General features: G+C 35.6%; 1 protein-coding gene across 1 annotated transcript in view; it reads left to right on the top strand.

Annotated features, from left to right (window-relative positions):
• Positions 1-3,455: 3,455 nt before the first annotated feature.
• Positions 3,456-18,407, top strand: part of Fam151b (family with sequence similarity 151 member B) — a 30,923-nt gene continuing 15,971 nt past the window's right edge. The window contains exons 1-5 of the mRNA XM_027927646.2: positions 3,456-3,602; positions 9,763-9,888; positions 11,390-11,555; positions 15,059-15,276; positions 18,207-18,342. Coding sequence (XP_027783447.1) covers positions 3,578-3,602; positions 9,763-9,888; positions 11,390-11,555; positions 15,059-15,276; positions 18,207-18,342 — 671 coding nt within the window. The 5' untranslated portion in view covers positions 3,456-3,577. The remainder of the gene's footprint in view (positions 3,603-9,762; positions 9,889-11,389; positions 11,556-15,058; positions 15,277-18,206; positions 18,343-18,407) is intronic.

The raw sequence follows: 18,407 nt of genomic DNA, 5'->3' as shown, positions 1-18,407 counted from the left end.
GAGATGAAATCTCAGTTTTAATTTGCATTTCTCTACTTGCTAGAGATGTTGAACATTTTTTCATATATTTCTTGATCAATTGTGTTTCTTCTGTGAAGTGTCTATTCAGTTCCTTTGCCCATATATTGATTGATTGGGTCATTTTTGTTGTTGTTGTTTGTTTTTTGTTCTTTGGGGTTTTTTTTGTGTTAAGTTTTTTGAGTTATTTTTATATCCTGGAGATTAATGCTTTACACAGATGACCTCTTCTTATTCCACTCCTCTAATACACATACCTTTACCCAGTTCGGACCAATCAGAAATCATGAATTATTTAAATACTCCTTTATATAACTCAACAAAAAGTTTCAGGCTCTCAGGTTGATACCTATCTTTCATGTTCTAGTCCTTGTAAGGTTCTGTTGTCTGTTATTTTTCGCCAGTGCTCCATAAACCCTTCACTTATGAAACCCTTCCTCTGGGTCCCCCCTATAAAAAAAGTAATTAGACACAAATTTGCTGTAAAATTTTCAAGCATTCAAAAGTAAAGAATGGTATAATGAAACCATATAACCATCTTACAAAATCCAATTCAATAATTATCAAGATTTGCCTCTTTTTCTTCATCTATCCCTTCCTTGCTGGAGTATTTTGAAGCAAATCACAGAAATTTCTAAAAAATACATGGTCAAGAGAAAATTCTGAGTCAGTTATTGTAAAATCTATCAAAGTACTGAGCTAATATGGTGACCAATAGGTCACAAAAACTTTCTACTATAAGTACCATCAAGAAATGGAGAAGACAACCTGCAAAGTGTGAGAAAATATCTGAAAATCATCTGTTAAAAGAACTTGTATTCAGACTTATATAAGGAATTCCACAGTTCAACAATAAAAACACAAAAAAATCCAATTTAAAAATTGAGCAAATGAATATTCCCTCAAATCAAATATGCAAACGGCCAATAAACCCCTGATAATATGCTCAAAGTTATTAGTCAGTAGGGAAATCAAGACAAAAAAAAAAATCAAACAATGATGTACTTCTTCATATGAACTAGGATGCCCATAATTTTTAAAAAGTTATATAATCATTGGTGAGAATGTGTAGAAATTGAGACCTTAGTAAAGTGTTGAAAGGAATGTAAAATGGTACAGCTGCTTTACAAAACTGGCAGTTCCTTACAAGTTAAAAATAGTGTTTCATAGAAGAAGCAATTCCACTCCTAGGTATATACACACAAGAAATACATCCACATGAAACTTGTACATAAATGTTCATAGCAGCATTATTGATAGCAATCATAAAGTAGAAACAACTCAAATGTCCACCAACTGACAAGTAGACAGGTAAAAATGTTTTGTCACTGGAGTCAAGGTCACCAGAAGATAGTCCAGTGGAATTCTCAGAGAAGGGGAGAACTCTACTGAGAACAACAGTGTTCTTGACATCTGTGATGGAAAAGCATATCAGCACATGTCAGTATAAGCACAGAGACTTACCTAAGAAAGTAAAGAATACAGATTCAAGGGAGAATGCAGGCCATCTGGAGAGATGTGTTTTTGTGGTTTCTGGCTCTTCTTTAAAAGAAACTTGCTGAGGGATGGGTATGGTGAGGTATGTAAAAATATCATCAGTTTGGTGATCTCAAAATGATTTCTGGTGGTCTGCTTATTCTCAGGATCCTTCAGCTGACATGGTTTCCATTATCTGATGAAGAAATAATGTTGGGTTTTTAAAAAAATCTCATCTCTCTTTGCTTAATACAGTTATTGGGCTAATGAACAGTATACAAGTTAATTATCATAAGTGAATGATTTTATGGTAACTCAAATTTACATATTTCCCAGAAATTATGGAGTGACAGGCCTGGGAGAGAGAGTGGCTTGAGAGTGATAGGCCTGGAAAAGTATGTGAAGCTTTAAATTAAAATTATATTTCCTTGTCTTTCCTTTATGTGGCCTTTCTAGCTACTTCTTTATTTCTTCTGTTCTACCTCAGTTTTGTTTTATGCAATGGAATTTATTCAACCATAAAAAGGAAGAAAGTATTGACACATGCTGAAACATGAATGAACCTTGAAAAACATTATCCTTAATGAAAGATGCCAGAAACAAAATATCATTTATTATGTGATACCATTTACATAAAATGTCCAGAATAGGCAAATCCATAGGGATAGAAAGTAGGTAAGTGGTTGCTTAGGGAGTATGTGTGTAGGGTGAGGGTGGGGGGATAGAGTTGTTGCTTTGGGGTGATGAAATGTTCTCAAGTTCCTTGTCATGATGGTTGTACAACTCTATGAATACTGTGAATCTGCTGAATTATGCACTTTAAATATACAATTATTAGTCATTACAGAAATGTAGTCAGATGCAAATCACTTGTATATCTCAGTAAATCTATTTTTAAGTTAAAAATTTAAGTGAAACTTTAAATTTTTATTATTTTACTTATTCTTATTGGTGCATAATTAAAAGTAAAAGTAGAATTCATTATGATATTTGCGCATGAACATATTTTAATCTCATTCCTTTACCTTCCCCTTCCCTTTCCTCCTCCCTTCCCCTGATCTGCTTACTCTATCTACCGATCTCTCTTCTATTATTCTTTTAATTCGTGTATTATATTTACATATAAAAGCGAGATTCATTTTGGTAGATTTATGCATGGACCTGGCATAATTTGGAAGATTTCTTCCCCAGTACTTTCTAATACCCTCTCCTCCTCCCAATCCCTTTCCTCTAATCTATTGATCTGTTCCATAAAATTTTAAAACTTTAACGTAATGACTTCAAAATTGATGTCATTAAAACGTAGTGTTTTCTTAAGTGTAGAAATCTTTTCTGATGGACCTGGGGAAAATATGAAGGCCTGATTGAGGATAAATAAAAATAATTGTAACTCAAGTATAGAAGGATTTAAAAATATTAAAGTCTGCAGGGTTGGGTGAAGACAGCCTCCATTCGTGTTCTAGGTCAGCGCTGTTAAGTTAGTTCGATTTTACCGCTGGCAGCTTCAGTTGTATTAGAGTTGCAGAAGCCGAAAACCATAAAGCCAGGTTGCTCATCCAGGTTAGTCAGAGTCCCAAGGTGCTCTTCCTGCATTAGCCTGGCTTCAGAAACAAGGAGTTTCAGGCGGGTTAGGAAGGCAGTGGGAGAGAGAGCCGAGTTGGGAGTCTTTCGAGTTTGAAGGAGAAGGGGAGAGAAAACTTGAAGCTTCATCTAAATATCCTTGTGCAACAGCACTCTTTTTTATGGAGTTTTTTATGGAGTAATAACGATACCCTTTCTAGAATGTTACTAAGATTAAAAAGAAAATATATCCAACTTATTTGGAAATTCGTGCCCCACACCAGCAAATGCTTCCCATCGCTGTGGTCTTCCCTAGGATAGCACTATCCGCAACGCCCGGGCCACAGCCATGGGCAGGCGAAACTGCGCAGGCGCGGTGCTCCTCGCGCCTTCCGGCTCGGCCTAGCTGGTGCGCCCAGGGGCTAGGAGCTCGTGGTTCTAGAGTCCGCCTGCCACACCGCAGGCGATTGCCGGCTGGTTGCCAATCGCTCGGCGCCTGCGCAAACGGAGGGCGTCCGTCACCATGACAGCGCCTGCCGGGGGCCCAGGTAAGCAGGGGTCCCCACGGCTTCCGGACGGGCGGGCTTGGTCCGAGTGCGCAGTGCGGCCCTGAGCCCCGAGCTCGCCGCCCGCCTTCCCGAGCCACAGCCCGGAGTTGGGCCTCTCTGAGAGGCTCGTCTGGCGGCAGGGGAGTGTTTCAGGTCCTCTTAGCTCTCCTCACCTAGTTTTCCTTGAACTGAGCGGCTCCTGGCGGCCGGGGATGGGCGCGCGCCCACCATCCGCTGGGAGAGAACCACGGTTCCCGGGAGGGCGTTAAAGAAAGAGCGTTTAGGGCGCCTGAGAACGGCTGGTTTATTATTTGGAGATCTTGGTTGGTTTGAAGGGATCGTGACACTTGCCCAGCCCATAATTTCAATAGACAGAATAGGGAATAGCCCATGGTCAAGTGCGCTGCTGCTTTGGGAATTGGTTGAGGGTTGACAATGCAGGGAAGGCATGGAGCACGGCCTGCCACCTTCTCGGTGCACGACTTTTGCAAGCTACTAACTAGTGTATGCTGTTGTTTGACCCCTGGAACCAAAGGTGTTTTAAACCGCGGACGTCGAATTCCCCAGAAGGTTACAGTCTCTCTTACATAAGCATGAGTGGTGGCATTAGACAGCCTCGGTGGTGCATTCCTTCATCAGCTTAGATATTTTACAGAATGTAAATATAATAGGTGATCTTTATGGGGCATTTAAAGTATATTGAAGTAGGTCAGAGCTTTCCAGTTCCAGGATTCGGACTCATCCCTAGTAGTAACTTTTTGGTATTTTCTCACAATGCTGACTTTTAAGAAAGTAGAGTAAGATCATAGTAAATATAAATTTTTTATCCTGCATTTTTCCTAATATCACCATGTCACAAAGATTTCTATAAACAAATAACTTTAAGTGACTGAATTGTTTTATCAAAAATTATACTGTAATTTACTTAACCAATTTCCTCGTTTCCTTTTTTAAAAAATTAGAACTCATGCAGTAATGAACATCTTTTTTATTATTCTTCCTCAATTCTGATTTTTAAAAATCTTATGCAAGATTTTTGTAACAAGAATTACTGAATCAAAGAATGTGAACCTTTTTTAGGTCATATGTTAAGCCTCATAGAACGTTTAATTTTGAAAGCCCAAATCTCAAGACTAGGCTCACTCTCAAAAAATTAACCACTCTCATTATTAAGCTGTAAAAATAGAGATTTTCCTGAATTAGTGCAAGGTTTGCAAAATGTTGGAATAAATGTGTGCTCAGGTGAAAATTTCCAGATTGTGACACACGCCATTAAATAATAATAATGAATTCTAATCTCATGACCAGTTTTTGGCTTAGCTAATTCTTAACCAGTTTGTTTCACTAGGTGAATCATTTTCTTCCCTTAACTTTTTAAAAAATAATATCTTTTCAGTGTAAAAAAATTAAAAAGGCACAATAGGATTTTTAGTGCAGGGTTCCCTGCAGTCCCTCAATCAGTCAGTTCCTCTCCACACAGGCATGTTACCATTTCTTGTATATCCTTTGAGAGGTTCTGTGTACAAACCACATGTAAAATATATAATATGTTCATATATGTAATATGCATAGTCTTTCTCCCACTTTCTTTATATACAAATTAATTTTATAGCACTAGTTCTTAGCAGCTTAGAGAAAGTAAGTTTATTATATAGTTCTAAAAGTCTTCAAAACAGTATAATTCAGTGGTTTGCAGTGTATTCACAGACTTGTGCAACTATCACTACAGTCAATTTTAAACTATTGTCATCACCAAAAAAGAATTAAAATCCCCTTTATACCTCAAACCACAGCTGCACATCTACTTTCTATCCCTACCTATTTATCTATTCTGGAGGCTGGGGTTGTGGTTCAGTGGTAGAGCGCTAGCCTAGCACGTGCGAGGCGCTGGGTTCGAGCCTAAGCACCACATAAAAATAAATAAATAATTATCTATTCTGGACATTTCATATAAATGGAAATGTACAGTGATGTGATCTTGTCTGTATGACTTCTTTCATTTTGCATAGGATTTTTCAAATTGTGTTCATATTGTGGCATGTATCAGTATTTCATTCCTTTTCAGGGTCAAATAGTATTTTGTTGTATGTGCATGTGACATTATTTTATCCATTTATTTGTTGATGGACATTTAGATTGGTTATATTGTTTGACTATTATGAATTGTTGTAGTTAGTTTTGTGCTGCTATATAACAGAGACCATAGACTGGGTAATTTGTAATGAGCAAAAATGTATTGGCTTACAGTTTTGGATGCTGAGAAAGCCAAGATGGAGGGGCTAAAGGGCTTTCTTGCTATTTCATAACATGGCAGAAGGAGCATAGCTGAAGAGCAGCAGGAGACAGAAAAATACAGTGAGGGAGTACAAGACAGAGTGAGCCTATTCCTATTATAAGGACATTAATCCGTTCATGAGGGTGGTGCCCCCATGAGCCAAACACGTCCCATTAGGCCTTACCTCTCAACCCCACTACCTTGGGGATGAAGTTTATAATACATGAACCTTGGAAGATGCATTCAAACCATAATATGAATAATGCTGTGGTGAACATTTGTGTGCAAGTCTTTGTGTGACTATATGGCAGATAATTTTTAATGGTGAATCTGGTAGACACACTAGAAGTAACTAGAAGTAACTTTAATGATTGTCTAGTCCAGAGGTCAGCAAGCTTTAAAAAAATAATTTATTACCTCACATACTAATCATTTATGATAAGAACATTTAACTCTTCTCCCAGAGAGTGTTAAAAATAAGGGAATTTGGGATGAGTATAGGGGCAAATGAGAACTCTGTATTTTTTTTTCTATAAATCCTAACTGCCCCCCAAAATGTCTTAATCTTAAGAAAACTGCAACTGATTTTGCCTTTCTCTTGGCCCCATTTTCAGAGTTATAGACTGCTTAAGATAGTAAAACTAATACCCTGGATCATAGGTAATCAGAGGCTTCTTAAATTCTAAAAATATACATACAGTCCCTGACTTAGGATGATTTGACTTATGATATTTTTGACTTTATATGGTGCAAAAATATACTGGTGCAAAAACATTCCATTTTCCATGTTCATATAGTATTTGATAAATTACATGAGATTCAACACTTTATAGTAAAATGGGCTTTGTGTTTGGTCATTTTGCCCAAGTGTAGGTCTTCTAAGCATGCTTAGTAGAGTAAGCTAAGCTCGGATGTTAAGTAGGTTAGGTGTATTCAGTGCATTTTTTAATTTATGATATTTCCAACTTACAGTGAATTTATTAGGACATAACCCTATCATAAGTTAAGGAGCATCTGTACATAGTTGTGGTTAAGTACAATATAGCAATTTCACTCATTAAAAGGGCAAGAACTTTTTAAAAATTTTTAATTTGTTATATATGACAACAGAATGCATTACAATTCACATTACACATATAGAGCACAATTTTTCATATCTCTGGTTGTACGCAAAGTAGAGTCACATCCTTCATGTCTTCATACGTGTACATAGGGTAATGATGACCATTGCATTCCATTGTCTTTCCTACTCCAAGAACTTTTTAATTCTAATGTTTTTAGATTCTTCAGTCACAGTATTTGTAAATGTTTCATCGGTCATTGTAATTGTACATAGTAGTGGGATTCGTTGTTACATATTTGTACATGCACACAATAGAACAATACAATTTGGCTATTTTGTTGCCCATTATTATTAATTTATAAATTGTCTTTATAAAACTTCAAATGCAGTTTTTAGTTGAAAGGTGCTACGGAAATATTATGAATCATTATCTAACAACTAGGTTCCATTAAGTAACCATTTCTTTAAGTCATTTGGTCTGTCTCAAAAACTTTATTTGTAACAGCCACATTAGTCACATATTCTATCATGAGAATATACTATAATTTAATTATCATCCTATAGTTGGACATTTGTTAGAACCAATAATAGGCCTTCTATAATGCCTGGCTTAAATATTTTAAAAATGATAGCTATGCACTGCCATCTAAGTCCGAAAAGTCTCTGACTCTATCCTGTATGCTAAGTAGGGCCATGCATGGTGTGTTGGAGACTGGGGATAGTGAATTCTCCAGCTAACCCTTCCTTCTTTATTCTATTGCCCATCATCTAGGGTGGTTGCTGGGTCCCTATGCATATTAGTTAGAAGTTTAATTATTTGCTCCTCTGTTCACTGATAAAATATTATTTTTATTTATAGTTTCTGATAGCCTTTTTAAGGTTTGTAACTGTTGTTAGAGTTCAAATAACTTACACATAGGGAATTTGTAAGCAATGTTTAAGTGTAAAAAACAATAATTAGGGATGTTAATATTATGAGAAACTCTTTTTATGGTGTGGGAGATCAAACTCAGGGCCTCACATGTTTTTTTTCCTCTTTTTTTGCTTTTTAAAGCTTTCAAAAAAGTTCTATATTAGAAAATGGCATAGTATGGAGTTAGCCTGGATACAAGTATTTTTTGCCACCACCTGCCTTAGTCTCAGTTAACTTTCATTTTAAAATATATAATTATGAAAAATCTGGTATGCCAAAAGTAGTTGATAGATATGAGAATTATTTATATTTGTACTTACTAGATAAATCTATGACTGTTAATTCGAGTTTACTTAATATGAGGGTCTGAGAATCATAATTTGAAGATAAATATGTAGCAAAATATGAGATTTGAATTTTATTTTATTTATTTACTTGTTTGTTTGTTTGGTGTTTTGAACCCAGGGGCGCTTAACCACTGAGTCATATCCCCAGCCCTTTTTATTTTTTATTTTGAGACACGGTCTCATTAACTTGCTTAAGCTGACCTTGAACTTGTGGTCCTCTTTCCTGGACCCAGTCTCTGGTATTACAGACCTGCACTACCATGCCTGGCCTGTCATTTGAATTATAAATTGTCAATAGACAGTAAGACTTCAGGTAGAGAAAACAATTAAATTGCACAAAACTTAAAAGTTTTAATTATAGCTTTCGCTTTACATAAATTAGGGTCACAATCATTAGAGGACATTGTAAAATATTCTGCTCTTAAATTTCTGCTTTTTACTGGTTTTATTTTTTTTCTACATTTTTTATGCTTCTGGTGTTCAGACCATCCTATATATCTACTAGTTATATTACTCGTATGTGTTATATACCTGTCACATCATAAGTATTCTTTGTTTTTTTAATCTTGTATTTTCCTCAGGCTAATTACTTTGTTATCCTCTCTGGATAAGTCTTCTGTTCATTTTTATTAATTTTTTTATCCTATCACCCAGCCATCCCTTTTCTGGGCATATACCCAAATAAAATAAAATCACTACCTCTTAAAGATATCTCTATGAACATTATTTACAATACCCAAGTTGTGGAAATAACTTGGATGTCTAAAGGCAGACAAATGAATCAAGAAGATATGCTATGGGCTGGGGTTATGGCTCAGTGGTGGAGCACTCGCCTTGTACATGCAAGGCCCTGGGTTCAATCCTCAGCACCACATATAAATAAATAAATAAAATAAAGGTATGTGTCCAACTACAACTATAAAAAAATAAATATTTTAAAAAAAAGAAGATATGCTATGTCCATATGCATGAGCATGCATTGGGTACATGTGCCTACGTGCACGTGCACACGCGCGCGCACACACACACACACATACATTCAATGTAATATTATTCAGCTCTAAAAAGAATGAGATTTGCTATTCACCACAACATGGATGAACTTGAAGGACATTATTATGCTAAGTGAAATAAGCCAGACACAGAAAGAAAAAAAACTCATGACTTCATTCATATGTGGAATCTAAAATTTGAAATATACAAAGATGGAGAATAAAAGTGTGGTTACTCAAAGGAGGAATGATGAGATGTAGGTCAGAGGATACAAAGTGGCAAATACATTGGATGAACAAATATAGAGATTTCATGTTCAACGTGAGGGTATATGTGATATTATAGTGTATATGTGATTTATGCTCAGTGAATAGAGATTTTAGCTATCTTGCCACAAAAACTTTAAAAATAGGTAACTGTATCAGATGACTGATAATGTTAATTTGCCTCAGCAAGATTTTTACTATCAACATGTATCTATATGATCTATCTTATTATACATAATAAAACATTTTAAAATTTTACCCATTAAAGAAACATTCTTTTTCATGTAAATACTGTCATTTTAGGATCTTGGAGTGAAAATATACTGGAATATTTTCTGAGAAATAACCGGATTACAACAGAAGATGGCGCTGAGATCATCTGGTATCATGCAGCTAACCACAAGGCACAGATGAATGAGGCATTGAAAAGTAAGTCAGTCCAGTTTCTGATGTTTGCTTTAAAGAGTACGTTAATTCAATACCTTTTTTTGATATCTAACCAAATTTTTTTAGTCCTAATCTAGCAAATTCATTGGACAAAGGAGAGCATTCTTCTCTCTGCTTCCACCTGAACAGTGAGAAACAGCTGTCTGGACATTTGTGTTTGCTAGAACTTTCTTCAAAAGGACTGTTCCAGAAATTGGATTTGGGGATGATGGTGGAAGTTAGAAATTATCTCTCAATTAAGCTGTACCCACTGACCTAGCTTTATAGGTAATATAAGTAATATTTTGAACCCCATCTACTAATTTGGCTACCTTATTTCTCAGAATTTTTTCAGAAAATGAAATGCTGTTTGTTGAGCCTTCAAACCGCCTCTGTAGCCTGAAGGCCCTGTGCAAACTGGCCTGTTTTTTCAAGTTCTCCTGTCCCAGTATGCTTAGTTTGTGTCTGTACCAGCCTTAGAGTCCTCTCATGGCCCAGCTCTTCTCCTCCTCTGACTGCCATATACATTCTTTCTGGAATGCTCTCTTCCCACACTTTGCCTGGCTAGCCTCTTAAACATCCTTTTGTATCAATTAAATTGCCTGTTGCTTTATGAAGACTTTTCCTGAACTCAGAATCACAATTCAGGGTAGCTTCCTGTACTCTTCCTTCACATGTGAACTTCTGTGTCCAATTTCTTTTATTTAGCATATTTTTAAAGTTCATTTATGTTCTAAGGTCTATTGTTATTTCATGTCTATTTATGATTGTATCATTTCATTGTATGTATATAGCAGTGTGTTTATCCATTCATCAGTTGATAAATATTTCAGTTTCTGATTTTTTGATACTTTTACTACTGCTGTGAACATTCATGTACAATTTTTTTGTGGACATATATTTGCAGTTTTCTTGCATTATGTGTCTATAGAGTAGAATTGCTGAGTCATAGTATGTTTGATTTTTTAAGGAACTGCCATACATTTTTAAAATGGCTATATCTTTTATATTCCTACTGTTGTGTAGATAAGGATTCTAATCTTTCCACATCTTTGCCAACGTTTGTTACTGTGCGTTTTTAAAAACAGCCATCTTGGACTGGGATTGTAGCTCAGTCGTAGAGCACTTGCCTAGCGTGTGTGAGGCACTGGGTTTAATCCTCAGCACTGCATACAAATAAAAATAAAGTTATTGTGTCCATCTATAACTAAAAAAGTTTTTTAAAGATAGTCATCTTGTGTGGTTTTTTTAAAAAATATTTTTAGTTGTAGATGGACACAATACTTTTATTTACTTGGAAAAATTCAAAAGTAGAACAATAGTTTAAGGTAAATTCATTTAGCTTCTTGGCATGTTTGCTCATCTGTAACAAATAAGGATTAAGTACAGTACCTGACATGTAGTAGTTACTCAGTGTTAGTTTTCTTTCCTTCCTTTTATCTTCTTTAAGAGGGACATGACATCTCCTGCAGTTTTTCAGCATTAAGTTCTTTTATTTGGACAGGTAATGCTCATATGATAGAGGCCGATGTCATTCTTCCAAGTAATGGATCAGAGCATGCACAACCAGTCATGGCCCATCCCCCTGAAACAAACAGTGATAATACTCTACAGGAGTGGCTCACTGAGGTCGTGAAGAGCAATAAAGGCATCAAGCTGGATTTCAAGAGGTATTTGTACAAACATGCTACTGGCTGTTATAGAGTAACTTGGGGGGAAAATTAATAGCCACACATATGTCTGACTATCTACTTTTGTATCTTTTCCAAAATGAAAATGGATTTATGGACTCTAGTATGTTTCAGAGTGGACCTAAGACCTACTGAGCTGTTTGCTATAATTGTTTCTTTGAGGCTAAAGCTAATTTTTATAAGGGGATTTATCATGCATGATCATTCTGATAACAGAATGCTAAATCTAAAATTCTTTTGTTAATAAGTAGTCTTGGAAGGAAAGGTTCGGAGAGGTTTTTTTTTTTTTTAATGTGTATTCAGTTTGATTTATGTTGTTACATTTGTAAAGGGAATAATTTGGAACTTTTCAGTAACCAAAGAATTGCTTAAAAATACTATTTTGGAGACATTGATAATGAAGAATGAGGCTAAATGTCATTTCTTCTATGTGCCCATCATAGGAAATTTTGCTTTTAAGTATTTTGGTGTGTAAAAATTATAGGTAAAACCAGGAATAAACTGTGACACCAGAAAAGCGCACCATAAGCCCTATGAAGGCTGCTGCTATTGAAATCCAGGGTTGGCAGTAAACCTGTCTCATCTCTGAGTCATATTTTAAAATTGAGTTATCCTCTCTGCCCCCAAAAATAATTATTTGGAGATTTTATGGGATTTTTAAAGTGACTAACCATTTGTTATAGGGCTGACTATACCAATAAGCCTCATTATTATGTTGGTAAACAAATAAATATACAGAATCTTGACATACAGGGGTTTTAATTGACTAGGTTAAAGAGTTAAAGAGCTATCTTAAAATCATCAGGCTTTTCGAGTGATGACTGGTTCAGCTCTGTTTTATGGACAAAGAGACTTAGTCCCAGAGAGATTAGGTGATTTACCTAAGGATGACAGCTAAGCTTTGGCAGCTGAAGTAGCACCAGATCCTAGGCATTCTATGCACTATGATAAAGCATCTGATCGTTGATACTTGGCAGTTTAAAGTTTTAGAATGCCTTGCCTTTTCATGTGCTCAATTTTTTTGTATATCTACTATTGCCCCTTGGATTATTGACTGTGATCTATTCTTTGGCTCCCTATATATTAGCCTATTTATTCTTTAATTTTTTTTTAAGTTTTAGATGGACATAAAACCTTTATTATATTTATTTCTTTATTTTTATGTGGTGCTGAGACACAAACCCACTAGACAAGCAGTCTACCACTAAGCTACAACCCCAGCCCCTGTTTATTCCTTTGTGTGTGTATGTGGGGGTGGGGTGCTGGGGATTGAACCCAGGGCCTTGTGCATGCAAGGCAAGCACTCTACCAACTGGGCTACATCCCAGCCCCCCACTGTTTATTCTTAAATGCTAGCAGCTACCACAAAAGAACTGGGCCTCTGAAAACTGAAATTTTACAGGGATTTTTTCCATAACATTTGAAGGGGAATGAATGCAAATTAATGGTTATAAGAACACTTATTATGCATCAGACACTGTTCTAAGAGCATTACATGTATTTTTCATTTAATCCTCGTAACAATCCTAAGAGGTAGATCGTTGCTGCTATTCTCATTTTCCAGATGAGGCAATGGAGACCGAAGGGATAAGTAGCCTGCCAGAGGTCACATTGTTGGTAAAAAAAGCTGTCACCCCGATTGGAGAGTTCATGCCCCTAACCAGATTGCTGCACTACCTGTGTGAGAGGAGCTGAATGATATTTTAGTCAATGTTTAGTAGTTCTTATTTTATGCTTCTAGGTTACATGTTTTAGTATAAAAATAATAAGTAACATATGGTAGTTTTTAAATTTTATTTGGAGTTTTAGCCAACTCCAGAGTTTAAGCAAAGAATTATTTTCCCTTAAAATGTAATTTGAAGTTACTTATTATAATATCAAGTATAGTTTATGTTTTGTCATCCCCAATGTCTATATGAAACTCGTAGGAAAGTAGGATAAGATATTCAGTACCATGCTATTTTGATTTCTATAGCGATGTGGTATGTTTTGTTGTTGTTGTTTTCTGTTTTTGTTTTTGCAGTGCTGAGGATCAAACCTAGGGCCTCACACATACCAGGCAAGCACTCTACCACTGCGCCACATCCTCAGCCCACCTTAGTAGTATGTTTTGAAGTTGGGTCTTATGGTGCCTCTAGCTTTATTCTTTTTGCTCAGCATTACTTTGGCTATTCTGGGTCTTCTGTTGTTTCATATGAATTTTAGATTTGTGGTTTTAGCATGGCATTGATACAGTACAAGACAGGAAGAATTTAAAGCAGAGAAATGAGAGCATTTAAATTAGAATCTACAAAGCCAAACATTAGGGCTTCTTGAGCCATTAAAATCTAGGGCCTTCATTTCAGGAGCAGAAGAGTGAGAAGACTTGAATCTCTTTCACTCTGCTGTTATGTGGGAGAAGAGGAGTGAGAGACCAGAAGCTAAATGCTAGAGCCTGGCTTCTCTGGTTTATTTCCCAACTTACTGAAAATATTAATTTTTCCTCTTAAGGTAGGAGGCACAAAAGGAGTGGAGAGAAGAAAGATAGAAGCACAGATGGAAGTGTCCTCCCCTAAGACGAGGTAGAAGTGTGGAGAGTGTTGCTGAGTGTTCTCTCCGGCACCCACCTTGACAATGCTTAGACTTCGCAGCAGTTAACTTTCTTGGAAATGAGCATTTCTAAAGGTTTAATCTTAAAGGTCAGAAGATAGAATTAGAAATAGTGAGGTTTTCTAGTAGATTATGTGTATAATTTTAAAAAGTAAAAGTGATGTTGGCTCATTAAAACCTTATTGTTTTAAAGTACATAGGTGTCAGCTACAGTAGATGTAGGGAGAAAAGAAAAAAAAAAAAAGAAGCAGCCTTTCAATTTAACTAAAATATCCTTGTCTCTAGTTTATAGAATAGGTGCTTACAGTAAAAGAAAAATAAATGTGGAACTCATAAACGCTTTAAGGAAATATAATTTTTTTGCTTACTAGTTATTTTTAGAAATGTGTTTATGTCTCCAAATTCACCCAAAGAATACATAAGGGAAAAAAAAATATTTCTTTTTTTCCTTTAAGGTCTTGATCTGGTACTGGAGATATAGTGCCTGGACACACTTGGTATTTCATGACTGTGTATGTGTAGGTTATGAGTACATTTCACATTTATTGTCTTATTTATACATTGTCTGATGAGTGAATATTTATGTCTTATATTGTTTCACACTTAGTGATTCTAATATGGAGAGCTTTGAACCCCTATTTGGTCCATAAGTAGTGGAATTATTTATGTACTGATAGAACCTTTAAGTTCCTTTCATGAATAATAAGTATAAATCAACATTTTGAGATACCTTATCTTTCTCTTCTGTGTGTGTGTGATCTTTTATTTTATTTAATTCAGGTACTATTGTATTACATTTTTATTACAAATTCAAGAACTTTAAAACCATTAGTCTAAAAGAACTTCTTTTTACTCTAGAAATATTTCTCATTGATACCAAACTATGTTTTTAGTCTGGCAGCTGTGAAACCATCCATGATACTCTTAGAAAATGTGAAGAGGCACCTAAAGTGTCCCGTATGGATTAATGCTGATATTCTCCCTGGTCCAAATGGAAGTAACAAAGTAGTAGATGCAAAACCATTTATAGACACCGTGACATCCTTCTTTCCAGATGTGACATTTTCCTTGGGTTGGACAACAGGATGGCATCCTGAGAAGGTCAATGAAGGTGATAATGCTAATAATTTATTTTTGTTGGTCAAATTAAAATATCCTTCAATTATAAAAATAACATCTTTAATATAAAGTAAAAAAAAAAAATCATCCCATAAAATGTAAGAGCTTAATGGAGAGAAAGACCTGACCCAACAGGTATGTGTATGACCCTTCTGTTATTTTAGATAGATACTGTGTGTATGGTAGTATCTTATCACAGAACTTCCGTGGCAAATATTTATTTGCAAAGTCCAGAATAACCAAAGTTGCCTCTTTAAATTCTTTGAACAAGTCCCGAGTTGGTCTCTTTCAACTTGTTAACTGTTTTAGACACCCCCATCTTCCTTAGAGCAAACTCTATATGTCAGATGTCAAAAGCTTTTCAAATGATATGAAACAAAAAGTGGTTAAAGATTTCAAATGTTTCAAATGATATGAAACCAAAAGAGCACAAGTTCTGCTCCCAAGTCATTGGACATGGCCCTTATTATGTTCTTTGTGGCTGACAGGAGAGTGGGAAGCCAGAAGACATTCTGTAGGCTGGATCCCTTCTTTTTATTCTTGTCTTTCTACAGGTGGACCTCACATTCAGTTTGTTCCTGGTTGTAACTTATTACACTATTGGGTTTATCTATTTCTTCACACATCCTATGTAGTGATTTCTAGGTAATCAGCCAGTAAGAAACTCTCTGGGCCATCTTACCCACATGGTAAATATAAAATCATCAACTAAAAAGACATTAGAAATTATCAAGATTGTCCTGTGGATTTCAGGGTGTTCAGTTTCTATTCACGTGCTTTTTCCTTTTCCACTATGCTGAGAATGGAATCGAGGGTTTTGCACATACTAGACAAGTGATCTACCACTGAGTTACAACCCCAGCCCCAGATGTAAAGTTTTACATCCATTACAAATTTAGAGTAACTACTAAATGTTACAGTGAGTAGTAACATTTAGCTAATAACCAACAATTGGTATAATCAAGAGAAAAAAATCATATACTTTAACCTAATTCCACTTTAATTTTCTAATAATTTAATCTTTATTAGATTAATTAAAGTATATAGCCTATAATTTAAAATGTTTGAGGATGATAAACTAGAAACTATCTGATACTGCTGTACTGGTTCTAAACTCCATTTCACTGTTTAGTCTAACTCTAGTCTTAGCCTCAGGCTGAACTGAATTCAGCCACATGTGGGTCTCTGGATGTCTCCAGGCTACTTTTCCCTTCCTAGCTTCTCATCATTGCCAACTCGGGCTTTATCCTCCCTTACTTCTTATGTTGCACAGTTTTTTAAAAAAGAGAGGTCATAGGTTTATAATCACAAAGGCATAGCTTCTGTTAGCAGTCTCTTCTTCTAATGATAAAATATTATTTTCTAAAAACATTTCTATTTATCAGGAATTTAACTGCCAAACCAACATATTGACTTAGGATTTCTATACTGAATTTAACTTACAGTACTTTTTACAACCTACTTTTGAGTTGAGGGTAATTTTTAAAAATATTTTTCTGATGTTGTTTATAAACAGGCAAGTATGTTAACATGTCCTAACATGATCAAATTTTCCAATATTTCTTTTCTTTTTCTTTCTTTTTTTTTTTTTTTTGGTACCAGAGATTGAACCCAGGGGCGCTTAACCACTGAGCCACATCCCCAGCCCCTTCTTTTAAAATATTTTAGATACAGGGTCTTGCTAAGTTGCTTAGGGCCTTGTTAAGTTGCGCAGACTGGCTTTGAATGCATGATCCTCCTGCCTCAGCCTCCTGAGCTACTGGGATTACAGGCACTGTGCCTGGCACTATTTCTACTTTAGTTAAAATGTACAAATAATTTGGAATAGCCAAAAATAAAATGGATTTGAATTATCACTTTAACAGCTAGAAAATACCTACCACCTTATTTTGAGAAAGAAAATACAACTAGAAAATCTCAGTTTGTAGAGAATATTAATGAATATCAATGATATAGATATATCTAAGAGAAAAGCCTTAGAACCTTTAAAGTAAGTAAAAATAGTGTCAAATTTGTGTTTTTTAGAGAATAAAATTATGGCATTTGCAGGTAAATGGTTAGAGTTAGAGAATATCATGCTAAGTGAAGTAGGCCAATTCCGAAAAACCAAAGGCCGAATGTTTTCTCTGATAAGTGGATGCTAATCCATAATGGAGATGGGGTTAGTGGAGGAACTTTGGATTGGCCAAAGGGGAGGGAGGGGAGCAGAGCAGGCATGGGGATAGGAAAGTTGGTAGAATGAGACAGACATCATAACCCTAGGTACATGTATGATTGCATGAATGGTGTGATCCTGTGTACAACCAGAGAAGTGAAAAATTATGCTCCATTAGTGTACACTGAATTGAAGAGTATTCTGCTGTCATGTATAACTGATTAGAACTAATTAATTAATTAATTAATTTTAAAATTTTGCTTTTTTTTTTTTTTTAACACTTGAGAGATTAGTAAAACCTTCTTGGGTTTTTGTTTTGTTTTTTGGTGCTGGGGTTGACTCCAGGGCCTTGTACATGCTAAGCTCATGCTCTATCACTGAGCTGTACCCCCAGCCACAGTAAAATCTTCTTAATGTTTTAATTTTTTTCTGTTGAATTTGCTCTAGGGTATTTATGGCATGATTTTTATCTACATTTCCCACTTAAAACATTTCCTTGGACTGGGGATATAGCTCAGTAGGTAGTAAAGTGTTTGCCTGGCATGCACTGGGACCAGGGTTCAATCCCCAGCACTGCAGGGAAAAAATTTTTTTTCTTGTGTTATATGTTTTTTAATTCACTCCAACTCCAAATGGAAATTTTTATGAATTATCTATGAGTTTACCTATAGATTATCTATGGATTTACCTATTAATAGGTAATTTAGTTTTTTTATTAATCAACTCACAAGATTCCAATCAAAAACTTAAATTTCTTTTCCTTTCAGGGTATAGTTGGACAATGGTGAAGGAGATGGAATATATATGCAATGAACTAAATCAGCCTGTGACATTCCCTGTCAGAGCAGCATTAGTTAGGCAATCTTGTTCTCAGTTACTCTGGCTGTTAAAGAAATCAAACAGGTAAGTATTATTAGTTTAGCAATATAGAGTATGCATGTAAGACAGAAAGGGCATGAAAATTGACT

The sequence above is a fragment of the Marmota flaviventris genome, chromosome 5 (assembly GCF_047511675.1).
Source record: "Marmota flaviventris isolate mMarFla1 chromosome 5, mMarFla1.hap1, whole genome shotgun sequence".
Taxonomy (NCBI): domain Eukaryota; kingdom Metazoa; phylum Chordata; class Mammalia; order Rodentia; family Sciuridae; genus Marmota; species Marmota flaviventris.
Note: the sequence above shows the minus strand (reverse complement) of the source record. Positions and strands in the feature narration are given on the sequence as shown.